At 35.5% G+C, this 21,929-nt stretch overlaps 1 protein-coding gene across 1 annotated transcript in view; it reads left to right on the top strand.

Moving 5' to 3' along the window:
• Positions 1-1,445: 1,445 nt before the first annotated feature.
• The window catches only part of LOC138711782 (cationic amino acid transporter 4), a 100,360-nt gene continuing 79,876 nt past the window's right edge, over positions 1,446-21,929 (top strand). The window contains exons 1-2 of the mRNA XM_069842985.1: positions 1,446-1,536; positions 5,964-6,129. Of these exons, the coding sequence (XP_069699086.1) occupies positions 5,988-6,129 (142 nt within the window). The 5' untranslated portion in view covers positions 1,446-1,536; positions 5,964-5,987. The remainder of the gene's footprint in view (positions 1,537-5,963; positions 6,130-21,929) is intronic.

Genomic DNA, 21,929 nt, shown 5'->3' with positions numbered 1-21,929 from the left:
GCAGGTTCATTGCCGCCCTCACATAAGCTCGCCATCCATCCCTATCCTGAGCAAGATTAATCCAGTCTCTACCATCATATCCCAACTCCCTCCAATCTACGTCTCGGCCTCCCCAAAGATCTCTTTCCCTCCGGCCTCCCAACTAACACTCTATATGTATTTCTGGATTCGCCCATACGAGCTAAATGCCCTGCCCATCTCAAACGTCTGGATTTAATATTCCTAATTATGTCAGGTGAAGAATACAATGCGTGCAGTTCTGCACTGTGTATTTTTTTTATTTTAGTAGGTTATTTTACGACGCTTTATCAACATCTTAGGTTATTTAGCGTCTGAATGAGATGAAGGTGATGATGCCGTGAAATGAGTCCGGGGTCCAACACCGAAAGTTACCCAGCATTGCACTGTGTAACTTCCTTCATTCTCCTGTAACTTCATCCCTCTTAGCCCCAAATATTTTCCTAAGCACCTTATTCTCAAACACCCTTAACCTCTGTTCCTCTCTCAAAGTGAGAGTCCAAGTTTCACAACCATACAGAACAACCGGTAATATAATTGTTTTATAAATTCTAACTTTCAGCTTTTTTTAGAACAGACTGGATGACAAAAGCTTCTCAACCAAATAATAACAGACCTTTCCCATATTTATTCTGCGTTTAATTTTCTCCCGAGTGTAATTTATATTTGTTACTGTTGCTCCAAGATATTTGAACTTCTCCACCTCTTCAAAGGATAAATTTCCAATTTTTATCTTTTCATTTCGTACTATGTTCTGGTCACGAGACATAATCATATACTTTGTCTTTTTGCGGATTTACTACCTATCATACAGCTTATTAAAATAATAAATAATGTCAAGCATTTTTTTTTTCAGGATTTACTAGGATTAATTTAGAAAAAAAAATGTAATACAGATCAATAGTTTACTGCGAAATTTTAGAATTCTGTAAGTCATCTTTAAGGAAGTTTGAGAAGCCCTGTTTTAAGGAAAGCTCTCCCAACATAATATTGGGGTAGCTGAAATTTAAACAACTACGGTACTTAGAACACTTCACTTTTATTTCGGAAGACACTAGCCTACTCAGTATTTTAACATCTAACACCGAGTATTCCGCACTAGTCCACATGTTACATGTGATACATCTTCTGTACATTCGTTATTGATTACACAGAACTGTTAAAATTGATTTCTCCTGTAGCGTGCACGGAAAGTCTGTTCAATCTTTGCCAAGTGTCTTGTTATATCCCATTCTAGATGAACTGTTCTTTGTTTCATATGAGAAGATTGGACCTGTACTGTACCATGCCATGACATTAACCGGCGATGTTCCCCTTTTCCCTGCAATCCTTCACGACGCCACCTACATCCACCACGCTCTGCTGATCGATCGGAACTCTGGCGCGTATATATAGCCCGTGGTCACCCAACCCGGGCTTGCGTAATACGAGAAAGAGCGCTACCACTCGCTGTACAACATGCTCTTCGAGATAACAGATGGAACAGGATTTTGTCTAAATTAACTAACCTTCATTTAGGTAAGATACGTGTGTGCTCATTTATGCTGTGAAAGAAGTTGTACTTACAAGAATTCTCTGTACAATGTCAAGTGATATTGATGTTCTATCATGTTCCGGAATAGTGTCAGAATGGTGTTGTAGGTAGATTAAATTTACATTTTATTGCATTCCGATATACTGCTGTATTATAATGCTTCGTCAATTGTTGTTTTCGAATTTATTATATTATTCGAGATAATAATTTAAATTAAGAACGCATTGTGAAAGTGACACGAAAGTACTGTGTAGCTGGTAATTTAATATCATGTTTAGTTATTAACACTTGATTTTTATAACAATGTTAACTGGAACTGTACCATATGGAGTGTAGCAAGTGAACAAGTGCACCCACATTTTCAGTATTTAAGTCGTTGTCAGTACACAGTGTTGCTATCGACTGAGGTAACATATGGTAGATATTGTTCAACGACATACTGGATTTATCATTGCAGTTTCAGTCACTTATGCCACAAACAAATGTTCTGATTTAACTATCGAGTGTTGTTCAATATTTTAATTGCGTAAACTATAAATAACGTACAGTACATTATAATTATATTCTAGTCAGTAGAATACTTGTTATAATGTTCTATAAAAATATTTACCGGCATTACTGCTAAAACAGAGAAATTATTTGGTAAATGGCATTTTATTTAATTAGATCCATTCGAGCACAATGAAGAGAATTAGTATACTATAAATTTGAATTAATTATATATGCTATTACTTCAGGGAAATAAATGGTAATTCGGTAGAAAACGTTGCTCAATATGGCGGGCATCATCGACGATTAGTGACACGTTAGGTTTGGTTTGTTCAGGCTTTTGGTATGCCTACCAGTATCAAGAAATGTATATGTAAGGCATGTTAAAAACATGAACCAAACCAAACCTAACCTATCATTGATGTCCGTCATATTGACCAACGTTTTCTACCGAATTACCAAATAAATTTTTTGTTTTGAATTTAGTTGAATTACAAATTACACATACATATTATAGCTTGCACCCAAAAGAGCAAGTGCTCGTGTTTCGGGCAGGTCCAGTTACATTATGATACCAAAAGTTAAGTGACGTCATTAAAATTTTAAGTAGAGTGAGAGAAAACACACTAGATGAAAAAAATACATAAAATATCTATACGAAGAAAGTTAAATAATGGACAGTTTAAATTTAAATAAAGAAAATATTTAATTATATTACTGAAAAATGTTAAGTTACTTAATTCTAATTTATTTTAATAAACCGATTGTTTGAATTAATACAAGAGGGTGGAAGTGCATTATATAGCGAAATTTATAAACTTGTACTTGCTATTTGGGAAAAGGAAATTGTACCAGAACAATGGAAGGAGTCCATAATTGTACCTATTTTTAAAAAGGGGGACAAAACCAACTGTGGTAACTTTCGAGGAATATCACTTTTGTTGACGTCGTACAAAATTTTGTCCAATATTCTTTTGAGGAGATTAACTCCGTACGTAGATGAAATTATTGGGGATCATCAGTGCGGTTTTCGGCGTAATAGATCGACTATTGATCAGATTTTTTGTATTCGGCAGATAATGGAGAAAAAATGGGAGTATAAGGGTACAGTACATCAGTTATTCATAGATTTCAAAAAGGCATATGACTCGGTTAAGAGGGAAGTATTATATGATATTCTTATTGAATTTGGTATTCCCAAGAAACTAGTTCGATTAATTAAAATGTGTCTCAGTGAAACATACAGCAGAGTCCGTATAGGTCAGTTTCTATCTGATCCTTTTCCAATTCACTGCGGGCTAAAGCAGGGAGATGCACTATCACCTTTACTTTTTAACTTCGCTTTAGAATATGCCATTAGGAAAGTTCAGGATAACAGGCAGGGTTTGGAATTGAACGGGCTACATCAGCTTCTTGTCTATGCAGATGACGTGAATATGTTAGGAGAAAATACACAAACGGTTAGGGAAAACACGGAAATTTTACTTGAAGCAAGTAAAGCGATCGGTTTGGAAGTAAATCCCGAAAAGACAAAGTATATGATTATGTCTCGTGACGGGAATATTGTACGAAATGGAAATATAAATATTGGAGATTTATCCTTCGAAGAGGTGGAAAAATTCAAATATCTTGGAGCAACAGTAACAAATGTAAATGACACTCGGGAGGAAATTAAACGCAGAATAAATATGGGAAATGCGTGTTATTATTCGGTTGAGAAGCTCTTATCATCCAGTCTGCTGTCCAAAAATCTGAAAGTTAGAATTTATAAAACAGTTATATTACCGGTTCTTCTATATGGCTGTGAAACTTGGACTCTCACTCTGAGAGAGGAACATAGGTTAAGGGTGTTTGAGAATAAGGTGCTTAGGAAAATATTTGGGGCTAAGCGGGATGAAGTTACAGGAGAATGGAGAAAGTTACACAACACAGAACTGCACGCATTGTATTCTTCACCTGACATAATTAGGAACTTGAAATCCAGACGTTTGAGATGGGCAGGGCATGTAGCACGTATGGGCGAATCCAGAAATGCATATAGAGTGTTAGTTGGGAGACCGGAGGGAAAAAGACCTTTAGGGAGGCCGAGACGTAGATGGGAGGATAATATTAAAATGGATTTGAGGGAGGTGGGGTATGATGATAGAGACTGGCTTAATCTTGCACAGGATAGGGACCGATGGCGGGCTTATGTGAGGGCGGCAATGAACCTTCGGGTTCCTTAAAAGCCATTTGTAAGTAAACCGATTGTTTGAAATGAAGAACTCTTAATATTCACAAAATTAATACAGTTACCAGTAAAAATGAGTTTATCTCGTACAGAATAATTACTCAATTCTAGATTTATTTTAATAAACTGGTTGTTTGAAATGAAGAAATCTTAATATTCACAGAATTAATACAGTTACCAGTAAAAATAGGATTATCTCGTACAGAATAATTACTTAATTCTATATTTATTTTAATAAACTGATTGTCTGAAATGAAGAACTCAAAATTCACAGAATTAATACAGTTACCAGTAAAAACAGGCTTATCTCGTACAGAATAATTACTTAATCCTAGACTTATTTTACTAAACGTATTGTTTGAAACGAAGCAGTCTTAATATTCACAGAAATAATACAATTACCAGTAAAAATAGGCTTATCTGGTACAGAATAACTATTTAACCCTAGAATTATTTTAATAAACTTATTGTTTGAAATGAAGAATTCTTAATATTCACAGAAATAATACAGTTATCAGTAAAAACAGGCTTATCCCGTACAGAATAATTACTTAATCCTAGACGCATTTTAATAAACTTATTGTTTGAAACGAAGAATTCTTAATATTCACAGAAATAATACAGTTACCAATAAAAATAGGCTTATCTTGTACAGAATAACTTTTTAACCCTATACTTGTTTTAATAAACGTATTTTTTGAAACGAAGAATTCTTAATATTCACCGAAATAATACAGTTACCAGTAAAAATAGGCTTATCTGGTATAGGATAATTATTTAACCCCATACTTATTTTAATAAACTTATTTTTTGAAACGAAGAATTCTTAATATTCACAGAAATAATACAGTTACCAGTAAAAATAGGCTTATCTGGTACAGAATAAGTATTTAACCCTATACTTGTTTTAATAAACTTATTTTTTGAAACGAAGAATTCTTAATATTCGCAGAAATAATACAGTTACCAGTAAAAATAGGCTTATCTGGTACAGAATAACTATTTAGTTTTAATAAACTTATTTTCTGAAACGAAGAATTCTTAATATTCACAGAAATAATACAGTTACCAGTAAAAATAGGCTTATCTGGTATAGAATAACTATTTAACCCTAGACTTATTTTAACAAACTTATTGTTTGAAATGAAGAATTCTTATATTCGCAGAATTAATAGAGTTACTAGTAAAAATAGGCTTATCTTGTACAGAATAACTATGTAATTCTAGATTTATTCCAATGAAGTGATTGTTTGAAATGAAGAACTATTAATATTCACAGAATTTATACAGTTACCAGTAAAAATAGGCTTATCTTGTACAGAATAACTACTTAATCCTAGACGTATTTTAATAAACTGATTGTTTGAAACGAAGAATTCTTAATATTCACAGAATTTATACAGTTATCAGTAAAAATAGGTTCGTCTCGTACAGATTAATACCGGTATTTACTAAAGCATACAATGAAGGAAAGTGTTACGTTGTAAAATAACTAATTAAATTTTTTCTCATTTCAGGAAATAAATGTAAATATAAGGATCATTGTTTCATGTTGAATCACACCATTTTTAGCAGAACCTGTGCTGAAAGAGAGATTTATTTTGGTACAAATTATTAATTGTATTATTTTTAACCAAACGACAAAAAAAGTAATGAATTGTGTATTAATTAACTTGTTATTACCAATTTCAGGTAGATAAAATCAAAAGCACAAACATGCCAAGTTCCCGGAGGATGATTTTAGGTCACGTGGTGACTGACCTCAGCTCGAAGATGAACCGCACAAAGAAGCTGGGTTCTGACCTCATGGAAACACCGCTCAACCGTTGCCTTAATACTTTCGACATTACTCTTCTTGGTATGTAACTGGAAATCTCTATTTTAAAAGATAAATGCTTTTTTTGATACACGTGTAGTAGGTGACAAGTGTGTTTAGCCATTACCTTCTGAACAGATCTGCCCATTACGGATGATGGTGATAGCATGATGATCATATTATTTTATTTTGTAACTATTTTTACTTTAAGACCTATTTAAAATTAGGGATGACATTGCGTATGTACATTCTCTCAAGTATATAATTATCAACGGTAATCTCACTACAGTTCTGATTTATCTAAAGAAAATCAAAACTGGAGTGAGATTTAATTGACTATTAAACGGGTAAAAGGAGGTATATACAGATTAGAAGAAGTAAAGACTCTAATACAATAAAATATTAATAGACTTACTGAAATACTAACCTGTCTTCAAAATGTATTATTGTACCATCTCATCATTACAAATATTCTGCTAGATGGCAGTAGTGTGTTTCAGCTGTCCTCTTGTTACCAATTGTGCCAACTAAACAATTTTCATTGAACTCTACGGACAGGTTTTATTGATTCAGTTTCATTTTTATTAAAACAGTTGCATTCCACTTTAATTATCAATATACACATATGTATATTAAACAGACTCTGATACGTAACTATCCATAATCTCATACAGCAGAAGCTGTAATATAACCTAAATAATATAAAGAAGATAATTGATAGAAAAGTTTTAATTAAAGATGATGAAATAATCACGAATCATTCTAAAAGAAACAATTATTGTTAGTACAATGTTGCAAACAAAGAAACATATGCTAGGGAGGTGATAAAAAGAAAAAATGCTAGGGAAGCGATATAAAACAAATGCTAGGGAGGTGATAAAAACTGTAGGATAAGAAATCATGATTGGTTGAAACACGTTGTTCCGTACCGTTTTATTGGTCAAAAGTAGTGTGGTGTAGTAAAAGTGTAATAGTCACTATAACATACAAGATGTATAAATAATAACTAAATATAAACGTATATGTTCCGTTATTTCAATACTATCACGCATTATGATGAAACAATACGAAATTTCAAATTCAGGCGTCTTTCTATAACACCTACAGCTTACACTAGGCCTATATCATTTGTTCATTAGATGACAAAGACTCCAGTTACATTAAATTTAATTCTATTCTTTTATAGGAATAATGATATCGTTTATTTTCTTTAAACTGGTCTCGACGTCGGCCAAGTTCAGTGTATGTCAAAAGAGATATAAATTTATTTCATCTTCCTATCAAAAGTAAAGATAATCAAGACGTTGCGCTTACGTTCACACATCCCATGGAGTCCTGTTTAGTTTCAGAATATAACAATTTATTTTTTTATTGTAGGGAGGGCTGGAAGTCTGTTCCTTGCTTTGTTTTCTTTCCTTTATTGTATTATACGAGAACCTTACGTCATACTAACCATATAACCTGGGAATTCGACTGCTTGTATTAAGAATTTAAATAATTACGGACAGCAAAAAGAAAACCTTGAACACCTTATACAACAACAATAATAATAATAACAATAATAATAATAATAATAATAATAATAATAATAATAATAATAATAATACTTACTTACTGGCTTTTAAGGAACCCGGAGGTTCAATGCCGCCCTCATATAAGTCCGCCATTGGTCCCTATCCTGAGCAAGATTAATCCATTCTCTATCATCATATCCCACCTCCCTCAAATCCATTTTAATATTACCTTCGCATCTACGTCTCGGTCTCCCTAAAGGCCTTTTTCCCTCCGGCCTGCCAACTAAGACTCTATATGCATTTCTGGATTCGCCCATACGTGCTACATGCCCTGCCCATCTCAAACGTCTGGATTTAATGTTCCTAATTATGTCAGGTGAAGAATACAATGCGTGCAGCTCTGTGTTGTGTAACTTTCTCCATTCTCCTGTAACTTCATCCCTTTTAGTCCCAAATATTTTCCTAAGCACCTTATTCTCAAACACCCTTAACCTATGTTCCTCTCTCAAAGTGAGAGTCCAAGTTTCACAACCATAAAGAACAATCGGTAATATAACTGTTTTATAAATTCTAACTTTCAGAGTTTTTGACAGCAGACTGAATGACAAAAGCTTCTCAACCGAATAATAATAGGCATTTCCCATATTTATTCTGCGTTTAATTTCCTCCCGAGTATCATTTATATTTGTTACTGTTGCTCCAAGATATTTGAAATTCTCTACTTATTCAAAAGATAAATTTCCAATTTTTATATTTCCATTTCGTACAATATTCTCGTCACGAGACATAATCATATACTTTGTCTTTTCGGGATTTACTTCCAAACCTATCTCTTTACTTGCTTCCAATAAAATTCCCGTGTTTTCCCTAATCGTTTGTGGATTTTCTCCTAACATATTCACGTCATCCGCATAGACAAGCAGCTGATGTAACCCGTTGAATTCCAACTCCTCTGTTATCCTGGACTTTCCTAATGGCATACTCTAAGGCAAAGTTAAAAAGTAAAGGTGATAGTGCATCTCCTTGCTTTAGCCCACAGTGAATTGGAAACGCATCTGACAGAAACTGACCTATACGAATTCTGCTGTACGTTTCACTGAGACACATTTTAATTAATCGAAGTAGTTTCTTGGGAATACCAAATTCAATAAGAATATCATATAAAACTTCTCTCTTAACCGAGTCATATGCCTTTTTGAAATCTATGAATAACTGATGCACTGTACCCTTATACTCCCATTTTTTCTCCAATATCTGTCGAATACAAAATATCTGGTCAATAGTTGATCTATTACGTCTAAAACCACACTGATGATCCCCAATAATTTCATCTACATATGGAGTTAATCTTCTCAAAAGAATATTGTCCAATAATAATAATAATAATAATAATAATAATAATAATAATAATAATAATAATAATAATAATAATTTCAAGGGAAAAATTGTTCCGGGGCCGGGTATCGATCCCGGGACCTCTGGTTGAACGTACCAGCGCTCTACCACTGAGCTACCCGGGAACTCCACCCGACACCGTCTCAACTTTTCCCTTTATATCCACACAACTCGCGTGGGCTGACGAAACGCCAGAGACCCACAACGAGTGCACACAATCTCTGTGTGACTTGGAATTGTGGTTTTCTGTTAACGTACACAGTAACGTATATATTAATATAATATATACGTTACTGCGTACGTTAACAGAAAACCACATACTATATATTAATATAATATATACGTTACTGTGTACGTTAACAGAAAACCACAATTCCAAGTCACACAGAGATTGTGTGCACTCCACCCGACACCGTCTCAACTTTTCCCTTTATATCCACACAACTCGCGTGGGCTGACGAAACGCCAGAGACCCACAACGAGTGCACACAATCTCTGTGTGACTTGGAATTGTGGTTTTCTGTTAACGTACACAGTAACGTATATATTAATATAATATATACGTTACTGCGTACGTTAACAGAAAACCACATACTATATATTAATATAATATATACGTTACTGTGTACGTTAACAGAAAACCACAATTCCAAGTCACACAGAGATTGTGTGCACTCGTTGTGGGTCTCTGGCGTTTCGTCAGCCCACGCGAGTTGTGTGGATATAAAGGGAAAAGTTGAGACGGTGTCGGGTGGAGTTCCCGGGTAGCTCAGTGGTAGAGCGCTGGTACGTTCAACCAGAGGTCCCGGGATTGATACCCGGCCCCGGAACAATTTTTCCCTTGAAATTATTCAAATCTGCTTTACAGGGAGCTTCACCTGAAAGACTAGATTTGCATAATAATAATAATATTATTATTATATACTATATACCTAGTTTATTATTATTATTATTATTATTATTATTATTATTATTATTATTATTATTATTATTATTATTATTATTATTATTGCACGATCAATGATAAATTATACATGACGATTCAGGAGGGATAGTAAATATTTTAGAGGGCGGTAGTATGGACTAGTTTGAGTAAGAACATTCATATAAATATGTGTCCAATTTTCAATGAGGGTGCAGATACAGCTGTTTAAAAGTTACCCACAACAAATGACTTAATAATATACAGGGTGCACCGCTCGAATGTACCTAATTTCAATTGTATGTGACTGGTAAACGGTTGAAGATAGAAACCTACAGTAACGTTTATATGAAAGGAAAACTCAACAAGTTTCGATATGCACATCACCATATCTCTACGTGAGCTTCAGCTGTTACTGTGACGATATCGAGGCGATGAACAATTTCTTGCCAAGCACGTTGGAGCATGTCCTCTGGAATGCTCTCAATACCCTCTATGATGCGCTTCCGAAGATAACGAAGGTCTCTGACTGGGGTGGCATACACTTTATCTTTGACGTAGCCCCAGAGAAAGAAATCGAGCGGAGATCTCGGAGGCCAAGCGATCGGTCCTCCCCTATCAATCCAACGGCCAGGGAACACGTTGTGTAAAGTCGTACGAACGTCATTGATCAAGATCTGCGCCGAGACGGTCTAGCATCGCATTGGCTAATTCCACTCGTTTGGGTTTGTCATCCGGCTCCAGACGTTGCATTAACTGCACTTTGTATGCGTACAGTTTGAGACGTTTGTGGAAAATTCGTTGCAATGTTGATTTTGGTACTTGAAGTTCCCGCGAAGCTCTTCTTAATGACTTCCGCGGGCTTCGCTCATACGCGGCTTGAACATTTGCAACCATTTCGTCGGATGTTCTACGACCACCACCATGCTTCTTCAACACTGATTCTGTAGCTAAAAATGTATCGTGCCATTTCTTAATGCTCTTAGCAGTTGGAGCATCATGGTTAAACACTCGCCGATACTCCCTTTGAACTTTAACAATTGATTTAAACTCCGCATACCACAACACAGTTTGCGCTTTCATCTGCGGTGTCGTCATTTTGTCAATCGATACAATCTACGAAAAGAAACCGTGTCTGCGCACCATCTACCGACAGGATTCGAAACTTGTTGAGTTTTCCTTTCATATAAACGTTACCGTAAGATTCTATCTTCAACCGTTCACCAGTCACATACAATTGAAATTAGGTACATTCGAGCGGTACACCCTGTATTTTGGCCTACTGCTTATTTGTATGGTATTAATACATTTCAACAGTCTAATGCACTCTTCCGTTCTGTTGAAAACCATAAGTGTTCTTTGGTTATTTCACCACGATTAATCAACTACTAAGGTTATTTAGCGTCTGAATGAGATGAATGTGATAATGTGAGCGAAATGAGTCCGGAAGTTATCCATCATTTGCTCTTAATGGCTTGAGGAAAAACCCCGGGAAAAATCTCAACCAGGATTTGAACCCGGGCCCGCTCGTTTCAATGCCAGGCATGCTAACCGTTACTCCACAGTGGTGGGCATAACAGTAAGTGTAGCAACAAATTATTTCTGCTTTCGGCTTTATTGCTTCTCAAAACATTCCCCTTTAAATCTTATGTGCTTGTCCATTCGATGGAACCAGTCATTAAAGCACTGCACTCACTGCACTATCAGATCAAGACTGTAGGACGAGTGAAGCAATAATTTCACACCTGAAGTGACTAGAAAGTCCACTGTTTGGTTCCGCAGTGTGGAACGATGCATTGTCATGGTAAAGGATGATGTACGGCTTAGAGGTCGTTCTATACGCACTTTTAACAATGCTAAAAGGAATTGGTTGGGTCACTGGCTGAGAAAAAACTGTCTGCTGAAGGATGCACTGGAAGGAATGGTGAACGGGAGAAGAGTTCGGGGCAGAAGAAGATGATAGACGAAATTAAGAGATGTGGATCATATGCGGAGACAAATAAAATACATAAAATAGAAAAGAAGGAAGAATGCTGGGTTTACAGTGAAAGACGTGCCTTTGGGCAGAAAACTATGAGTGAATGAATGAATGAATCGGCAAATAAATGACTATATACCACTCAGTCTTAACCGTACAACGACTCTTCAGTGGAACGAAGATGACAGGACTAGAGCACCTAAAGCAGGGTTGGGCAGAATTATGCACTCTGTGCTTGCACGGTGTACTACGAGAGAAGTGTGCTTATAGAGTGCACGAAAACCGGTTTATTCAAGTTGCGGTACATACTGTATGTTTCAAAAGAAAAAGTTATTCTACCAAACTAAATAAGAACACAAAGTAATGAAACACTTCCTTAAACACAAAACAAAACATATCTGTTGCACATTAATTCATATTACTCAATTTCTCAAGATTTGGAGAAACTGTATTAGCACAAGCTATGCGAAGAACTGCCGTTAAAAGCCCATCATTTCTTGTTTGAGATTTGTTTATTTTCGTAATAGAAAACAGCTGTTCTCATCTTTAAGGGGAGAGGATGGTATTTTTTTAAACTTTTTTCCTATTTGGTGTAAAATATTAATTTTTTGTATGTAGAGAGCTCATAGCTGTGGCAACTCAACCAAATAAAAATATTTTGAAAAAAAAAATATTTGGGGGCCCAAATTTGAAAAAAATATACCCAATGTATGATTGTACTAAAACCGATATATCTAAACCGTTTTTAAAGATAGATTCAAACAGTTTTTTGCAATGTATTTGCAAAAGCATGTTCTACAAACTGTCAAACAGAATTTTTTATATTCGTCCCTATGTTTGTAAAATAAACAATTAAAATTTAATAACAATTTTCTGATTTCCTTTCTTGCAAAAAAAGGACCCATTTTTAAAATGAAATCAATCAACAAAATTCTGTTACAGAGAAAAGTTTCCTAATAGTCTTAAGAATGTGTGTTCTAAATTTCATATATGTATCTTTAATAGTTCAGAAATTATATCCATTTTTGTCTGGCAATGCAGCAAAAAAAATGAAGTTACTGGAAACCGATAAAAGCGAGCGTGTGATTTAAAAATCCATAGCGCAGGAAGTTTAAAAATGATGTCTCAACATCCGATAAGGGCACAAATACCCACAAAATGTTATGCAATGGATTCCACACATATCAAAGGGTATTTTAAAGAAAAACTTTTTTTTTTAAATTTAATTTACCGGAAACAACAATAAAAGTAGGCGAGTGATTTAAAAATTCATAACGCAGGAAGCTTAAAAATGGCGACTCAACATCCGATATGGGCACAAATACTCACAAAATGTTATGCTATGCATTCCACACATATCACAGAGTATTTTAAACATATTTTTTTTTAATTTACTCATTTTTCACCAAAAAATACTATCCCCTCCACGTAAGTGGAAACAAATAAACACAAAACTTTCTCACACAGCTTATGCAGATTGGGAAAGCGTCCTCTTGGGAATCCGTCATAAAACTGCATAAGACTCGACCTTTAATCATATTTCGCTCGCATCTCTCGATCACATCGCAGGTCAATCAATTCTCACTACAATGAAGGGGGGACGTTATCAATAATCAGTTGGAATCGGAACATGGAGCAAAAATACGCAAATCCATTTCCAGGCAATCTAAATCGTGGAACCTTGATGTAAATTCCTCTAATAGACCGGATAGAATACATGCGTACATTTCTAAATTTTCATTGTTCAAAATTCTATGCGCTTAGATAAGGATGGGAAATGATAGATTATATTTCGCCCTTTTGCATTTGACGTATCCATAACAGCATTTTCTCCTTAAAAGTTGCAATTCTATCTGCAAATTGTGTATTAAGAATTTCTTTTCCCTGAAGTCCTAAATTTAGCTCATTTAAAAGCTGTGTAAGATCTGTTATAGCTGCTGGCATACTACAGAGCGCTGCAGCGCTCGCACTTGGAATATCCCCGTGCGCACGGAGGGCAAATGCACTCAAACGCCCATCGCTGAACTAAAGTATCAGGTAATCTTCTTCTTGATAGTGCTTCGGCCTCGTTTGACTTTTTGTTTTGGCTTATCTTCGTCTGGGAAGATCCACTGTGACGATTGTCGTTTATTTTCTGACTGACAACAGTCATGTTTCATCAGCTCTTATGTAAAAAACAGAATTTTACCGGCCTCTATTAAATTTTTTAAGCATTTCCGTGCACCAATCAAAACGTGTTTCTTTCTCAGCTTCTGTCAAATTATGTGAAATCCATCGAGCACACAGCTTCTTCACAGCAAGAAGATCGCGGAAAACCTTTTTTATTACTCTCAAACATGATTCCCAAAGGTGCCCGAATCTCGGCATGGGCGATTCGATTATCTTCTTTAATCATTAAACGAACAGTGTCGATATTTCTGTCACTGTCCTTGCAGCACATAGAGCCTCGCTGAAATCGTCACTGATGTAAAGTTACGTACGTCCACGTTTGCATTCCGCAAACCAATCATACACAGTCCTTTCGGATGGTAGTTCATTTCCAAAAGCATTCTCAAATCGATGGATACATTCTCTTGGCTTCAGTGATGACTTAAAATCATTAAAATGTCATAGCTCGAAAGTCTTGTCGACATTAATTTGATAGACTATTAACTTAAATTATAAAATATTTTTTTTTATTTATAAACAGTAGTTGTTTTAGAAACTGAACTATCGAATAAAAGACAATATACAGGGTGTTTCCGTGTTGATGATACATACTTTCAGGGATGATGGAGAAGGGCAAATGTATCAATTTGAGATAAGGAACCCCGGTCCGGAAACGCCTCCGTCGCAAATTATAAGCCAAAGCCATAACACTCAGCGATATAGCAGTAGTAAGCGTAGGCAACCCGACCGACATCTAGGCGCACATTATGAGGGGTTGGGAAAGAAAATTCCACGAATGCAATGCAGATGGCGTGAGTTAACTTTAGTAATGCAATGAAGGTAGCGTGATGTGTATCCTTAATGTACTTGGTCAATGATGTCAACGAGAGCCCGAGAGCAAACGTGCTCATAGCCCGTTTGCGCTGATCAGAGCACGTAAGGCACGCAGGTACAAGTCACTGGTGAACACAAGAGTTGTACATTACACATTGACGAGAAGTCGTTCAGTAAGTTTCAGGCTGACTAGACTCTTGACTTCTTATGTAAGTGAAAGATGAGGTGATGCTCTTTTTGTTGGTTTGTGGAAGTTATTTAGTTACAAACACAAGCAGTGTCGAACGCCTGAAATTATTAGTTCATCTACAGAATAATAAAATATTCAAATTAATTTGTTTTTATTGACATTAAATAGTAGTAAATGTATGTGAAAATGTATTTATGTTTACAGGATAAAGTACAAACAAAAGTGTGTGCTGCTAATGGCGTAGACTCCTTACATGTCAGTTACGAGTTGTGTCTATAAATTGTCCAGATTTTCGTACATAAATTCTCAGTTTGACGATGTTTCTTACCATTACGATTTTGTTCTGTCCAGGTATTTTGAATTGCGTGATTATTATTTATCAGAATTCATTATAGAAAAATAGAGACAGTCCAGAACTAGTTGACTCTACATGGTTCGCGGAACTTAACTTTCTCAAGAATATAGGTCTACTCGAGAATCTGAACATTTTGAATTTGAGATAGCAAGGAAAGAATCAATTAATCTGTGTCGACAGATATTATTAAAAGATTTCAGATGAAGATTTCATTGTGGATGTCACAGATCTCACAGCACAATTTTTATAATTTCAACGCCTTCAGTCATTGAACTTCTGCTCAACAGTATAAAATACTGCAATGTTTTAAAAATCTCTGGGAAGAGTTCCATAGACGATTTAAAGATACTGACCTGCTCCATTTAAAGTCGGATTTGTTTTGTGATCCTTACTCACCAAACCCAGAAAATATACTAACACAGTTACAATTGAATACCTGAATTGACAAACATTCCAAGTCCAACATTTACCGAATTGGACTTTTTACCTAAAAAGTTGTTTTACATGATAATAATAATAATAATAATAATAATAATAATAATAATAATAGTTTTATTTTCCCTGGCAGAGTTAAGGCCATCAGGCCTTCTCTTCCACTCAACCAGGATCAAATCACATACAGAAAAATACATACCGGTATACAAATATTAACTTAAAAATAATAATAAACATAATTAAGTAAAAAAAAGAGATTGAATACATATATGCAATCAGTATTAACTTTAAAATAACAATAATAAAAAATATATAATAAAAAAAGAGACTGAATACATAATCACAAACAGTAAAATACATTCTAGTATACAGTATTAACTTAAAAAAAAGAATTAATACATATGAATATAATCTCACAACTAAAGGAATAGTAGAATTAGTATGCTCAGCACAGCACGTGGTACATTGAGACAATGACAATTACCTAGATGTAAGTGTTAATGGAAAAATAAAGTAATGACTGTGTAAAATAAAAATAATAATAATTTATTTATTTATTTACTTTACTTATATTTAATGTGCTGTACAACAGCCAGATGCCAATTACAGTTCAGCACAAACAATAATAATAATAATAATAATAATAATAATAATAATAATAATAATAATAAATAAAAATTATACCTAAAAAACTAATTCTTTGCATTTAAAATATTTCTAAACAACCTAATTTTAAACAACTGAGGACTAAGACTACCCCTGATATCCAGCGGCAGCGAATTCCATGAGCGGGCCATGGCTATTGAGAAAGAACTTGAGTACAGAGATGTCTGATGACGTGGTATTGATAGCAACAGATTGTGCTGTGAACGTGTATTACGATTATGATGTGAAGCTAGGAGAGTAAACTGAGAGCCAAGGTAGTTGGGTGTGGAATCATGTATAATTGGATATAGCAGGCAAAGAGAATGTACTAAACGTCGATCTTGCAAGCGGAGCCAGGAGAGTCGTAGAAAATATTCCGATATATATGATCATGTAGGCTATCACTCTGTATAAAAAAGAATATCCCAAGTCCTACTCTAAGCCTGTGTTTTTGGATCATACAAATATTTATTTCAATACTCATAATGCAAGCCTATATAGTTTCTTTGCGGTCTTGGAAAATTTACTTCAATGGACTAGGAATGTTAGCCAATTCAGGTCTTCCATTACAAATTATTTTGCTGCAGGAAACAACATTTCACCGGAGATATGAAGGTGGGTGGCAAAAATCAGAAAAAGCACTTCTGAATTACGTGAGAAGGCAGGAATTTAAATTTGGTTCTAGAAGTGTGATGATGCTCATATAAGTAGTACATGATTATGTAACAGTTAATAATAATTAGGTTAATTATAGGTGCCATGCGTATAGTAATCAACGGGTAAGGTCAATATTGTATTTTGATAATTTAAATTCTCGCTATTTGTATTGCAGTACGATGTGGCAATGTTGTACGCTGCCTTGCTCTCTCTATCTGTCTCTCACGACGCAAACGCTAGCAGACTACCGCCTTCCGAATTGTCGTCGACTCTAATACTAAAGCACTAAATGAGTTCCGAAGACAGATCAAGGATGCCCAAGTGGAACAAGCCTTAGATTTAGCTGAATGGTCAGCATTACAGTTCCGATACCTACATGCCAGAGAAAGAACCCTATAACTTATTAATTTGACATGGAACACGGTGGGACTTGGGAACTATTTGGGAAAACGGATGCTTGAAAAAATCTGGTCCGTTACATACGAAAATTTCACAAATCCAACTACCCCCATCTATATAATTTATTGTGTTCTATACTGGAAACAACAGATGTAACGCCTGATGTTAGATAGCCCAGTCGAGTAGCTGCCACCTGAAAGCCTTCTGGGGTTAAGTAACTTTTTGTGCAAACGGAGTTTTGTTCCTCAGAGGATTACACAAGTTAAATTCTACAAGTGGGTATGCAAAAAAACAAAAGAATATTAATATTTGATGTGTTTCATTTGTGTAGAAAATTATTTTCAATAAGGATTCGATGTTTAATTTTCATTTAACTGATAACTTTTTTTATGACTTATCTCCCTTTAACCAAACTCTATCGAATTAACGTAACTTTCAAATCCATACTCTGCCCACCTCAGTAGCGTTGTTTTTATATTCTAGGCCCTTTTTTACTCCTCATAAAATTGTACAATAACCCACCACAACAAATACCTTCGGTCTGATCACACTATTTCTTACATCCTTCAGTGACGTTGAAAACCTGACAGATCTTCATCGCCTGGTCGCATGTATTCATTTTTCACAAGAGTAGGGAATGATGAAACTACCGTGTATGATCGATTATTTCAGGGCGTTCTTGAGCATAGATAACAATCTGTCGAGACAGACCAATGAAGGAAGGAGAGTTGCAATTTAGATGATGTGCACATGAATCGCTGACGCATTCTGTTGTTCTCATGCTGTAACGGCATGAAGAACGTACTTTGAAGTACACACTAAAATTAATTCACATTCACAAGTTTTACACTCCACGTAAGTGTAACGATAAAAAGAAAATTAACTAATGACAGATTCTTCTTAATATTTTATATATTTCTGGCAACCAAACAATATAAGAATGTCGGAAATAGTAGTGGTACTTACATACAATATGCTTGAATTGTTCGGATGAGAGATTTAAGAGCATACTGCGTTTCAAGGATGGTAGGTGCATTATAACGGAATCGAGGAAATGTTAGAAAAAACTAGATGAAGTCGAGTTTTTCTGTTCCCGAGATTCTGATACGCACTTAACACATGTGTATTATACTATTTTTGCACGATCATATTTTCACAATTGCAAATATTGTAGGCCTATAATTTTTACTATATTTTTAGACTGAAAATATAGAGTACGTAGATTTATTTTTCAAGGGCTTTGTGCATTGTTTACTTGTAGACCAATAGGTAGCTAAGTAATCTCAAAAATCGAGTTTGTTGATACGCCGCCATTTTAGTCAATGTAACTATTATACATTCAAGGAGTATTATTTTGCTAAAGTATTTGTTAAAGTCGGTGTTAGGGTAAGGTTGCTTATATCGCACCACTTTAGCATTTATAATTTTTATGGAACAATACATTTTTTATTTTCTACATTCCTTTACAGAGATACATTCCCAGAACATTTACCTTTCATGTAAAAAAAGAATCCTTGAATTTGATTTAATATTTTTTAATTAGAATGACATTTTCGAAACACTTGTCAATGGTGCTAATTAGGCAACAGTTTCCTAAATAGAACCTGCGGTTTCTTAAATCGCACATCTTTATCTGCAGGGAATAGGATGAAGGAAAGCTTTTAATGTAATGTAATACATGCAAATTACAAGTTTATTGAAATGAAAGAAAGTAACGCTTCTTCAAATGAAATTGAAAAAAAAATAGAGCATAAATTCCCTTACATTTAAATTGCGTGAATCCGTTTTTTATTGCTACACATTTGCCATGTGTTTTTTTAGTAGGTTATTTTACGACGCTTTATCAACATCTTAGGTTATTTAGCGTCTAAATGAGATGAAGGTGATAATGCCGGTGAAATGAGTCCGGGGTCCACACCGAAAGTTACCCATCATTTGCTCATATTGGGTTGAGGGAAAACCCCGGAAAAAACCTCAACCAGGTAACTTGCCCCGACAGGGAATCGAACCCGAGCCACCTGGTTTCGCGGCCAGACGCGCTAACCGTTACTCCACAGGTGTGAACTTTGCCATGTGCTTTCAGTAGGCAGTTCAGATTGTAAACTGTGTCACCTTTTCTCAACGATCTCGAAGCCAACGAAAAATTGCTTCATGATATACATTGTCTGAAATGATTTGAAAATAGGAACATCTAAACGCTGGGCCTAAGAGTGTTATGACGAGAAAACTGAAGCAGGAGCACACCCTTTTCCTGAGATAATCTAATAGCTTCTATAGGCGGAAATTCGGGCCACAACATCCCTGAATATCACCGGCTTCATTCATCACCAAAATCATATTCATAACAAATCAGTAATACATCTACTGTCTTCGCGCTACGAGTTGGCGCGGGGAGTAGATAGGCGGGACGGGGGAACTTTACTCTACACTCTGACCTGAAAACTTCGTCCACTTACTTGGCTACACGGGAACGGAGTCAGACATAAAAGATTCCGCATCTTCGGTGCTGTCGCCATGACTATCATTATCACATTTTTCAAAATTTCTGGAGTATGATCCGTCCATGATAATCGTCTCTTTATGTTCCAGCCGTGTATATTAATTCGAATCTCTCAACAAAGCCATTAGCCCCACCGCCCCCATCCTGATGGACAACAATGAGTGTTCTGGACACATTCACGGTAGTCAAAACTCCCGTAACATTTTTATCGTGCCAGAACTTGGGAAACGTTAAATTGGTAGGCCTATCTATCCGCATTTCGTCCAGATACAAAATCGGTTTTTCCACTTTCCTAAGCTTTCTTATTTGCTGTAGATATCTTCACGTATTCTAATTTACAGTGTCTTCCTCAATCTTTTTTGCTGCACACTTCTTCCACCTGAAATCCTTTTTCTTCAGTATTCGTCTTAATATTGTCTTTCATTTCAAATCAATTTTCTCTTGTAAAAGGGTAGACGTTTGTTGCAGCTTGGTACTATTTTTTTACTTGTTATTTAACGACACTGTAATAACTACTAGCTTCTTCAGTGTCGATTGAATTGATGATGGCGAGATGGTATTTGGCGAAATGAAACCAAGGATTCGCCATAGATTAACTGACATTCGCCTTCCGCTTGGGAAAACCTCGGAAAAACCCCAACCAGGTAGTCAGCGCAAACGGGAATCGAACTCACTCCCGAGCACAACTGCAGATCAACAGGCAAACGCGCTACCTCCTGAGCTACGCCGGTGGCCCTCTTTCTTTTTCAAATAAAAATTCTCAATTATATCTTTTTTTTTCAATCTCCCGTCGAAGTCATCATCTACATTTGCATTTCGGTAGTCTGGACGTTTACATTTTTTTTTCTCCCTCAGGTGTCGACAACGCACTTTCTTCTGTGCAGTCTTTCATTTCATTCCTTATACGCTGTATTGTTCTTGTGGATAGATTAGAGTACTTTTCTACCTTTGCTGTAGGTTTCGTAGGAGGAATGCAAAGTCACTGTTGTTCTTTCTCTTCATCACACAATTATTTTGCACTTCTAATAATATTCCTTTCTTCGCTATAGATTGTCAATCCTTGTTTCCTCTTTGTCGACATATTTACAATAAACAAAAAAACTGCTATAAACCTAAATAACAGAATACAATAACATAAATTCTATTAACTATATTATTATCAACACTATTAACACGAAAAGCAAAGGATAACTAAAGCAATACAAGATTTGTGGTATACTGAAAACAACTGTCTTGTTGAAACTAATAAAACACTACAGTAAAAACCCCACTATTATTTCACAAAGTCGCAAAGATTCATAGACACGTGCAGTAGATGTTTGTGGAACAGGAATATTGCAGTGAACAGCGCGGTGCGCATGCGCAACTGTTTCCCCTCCGCCCCGTCTAAGTACTTAAGCCGCCTTCTCCTGGCGTCACAACATTACAGGCAACGAGTTAGAAAGAGAAAGATATAGAGTGGTCATTGCGCCGCCATGTTTGAAGAAAATTGAACGACCGTCGGTAATGAACTTATGCGCCCAAAACAAACTGGGCGTGGTGATAACTGACATTAGAATCGTCAGCTGTCTTAATTTCGTTTGCATAAATCAGTTAAATTGAAGTGGAAAAACCTAGTATTTCGCCAAATACGTGCTAGGAACTTAATCTAAACTTATGTACGCTAAATTTAAAACACTTGAGCTATTCCTAGAAGGAATGCTTAAAAGAATAACCTAAGCAAAATTGTCATGTAGTATGACAAGAAGTCCTAGCAAATATACTGAAGAAAATGTTAATATTCCTAGGTTCTTTTAAATGCGACCTGCAAGATTGCCTATAAAATGAACGAGTATGATTCGGATGAGTTTATTAAATTGTTTTCCCAGTC

This window comes from Periplaneta americana, chromosome 13 (assembly GCF_040183065.1).
Source record: "Periplaneta americana isolate PAMFEO1 chromosome 13, P.americana_PAMFEO1_priV1, whole genome shotgun sequence".
In the NCBI taxonomy this organism is placed as follows: Eukaryota; Metazoa; Arthropoda; class Insecta; order Blattodea; family Blattidae; genus Periplaneta; species Periplaneta americana.
This window is presented reverse-complemented; position numbering and strand designations above follow the sequence as displayed.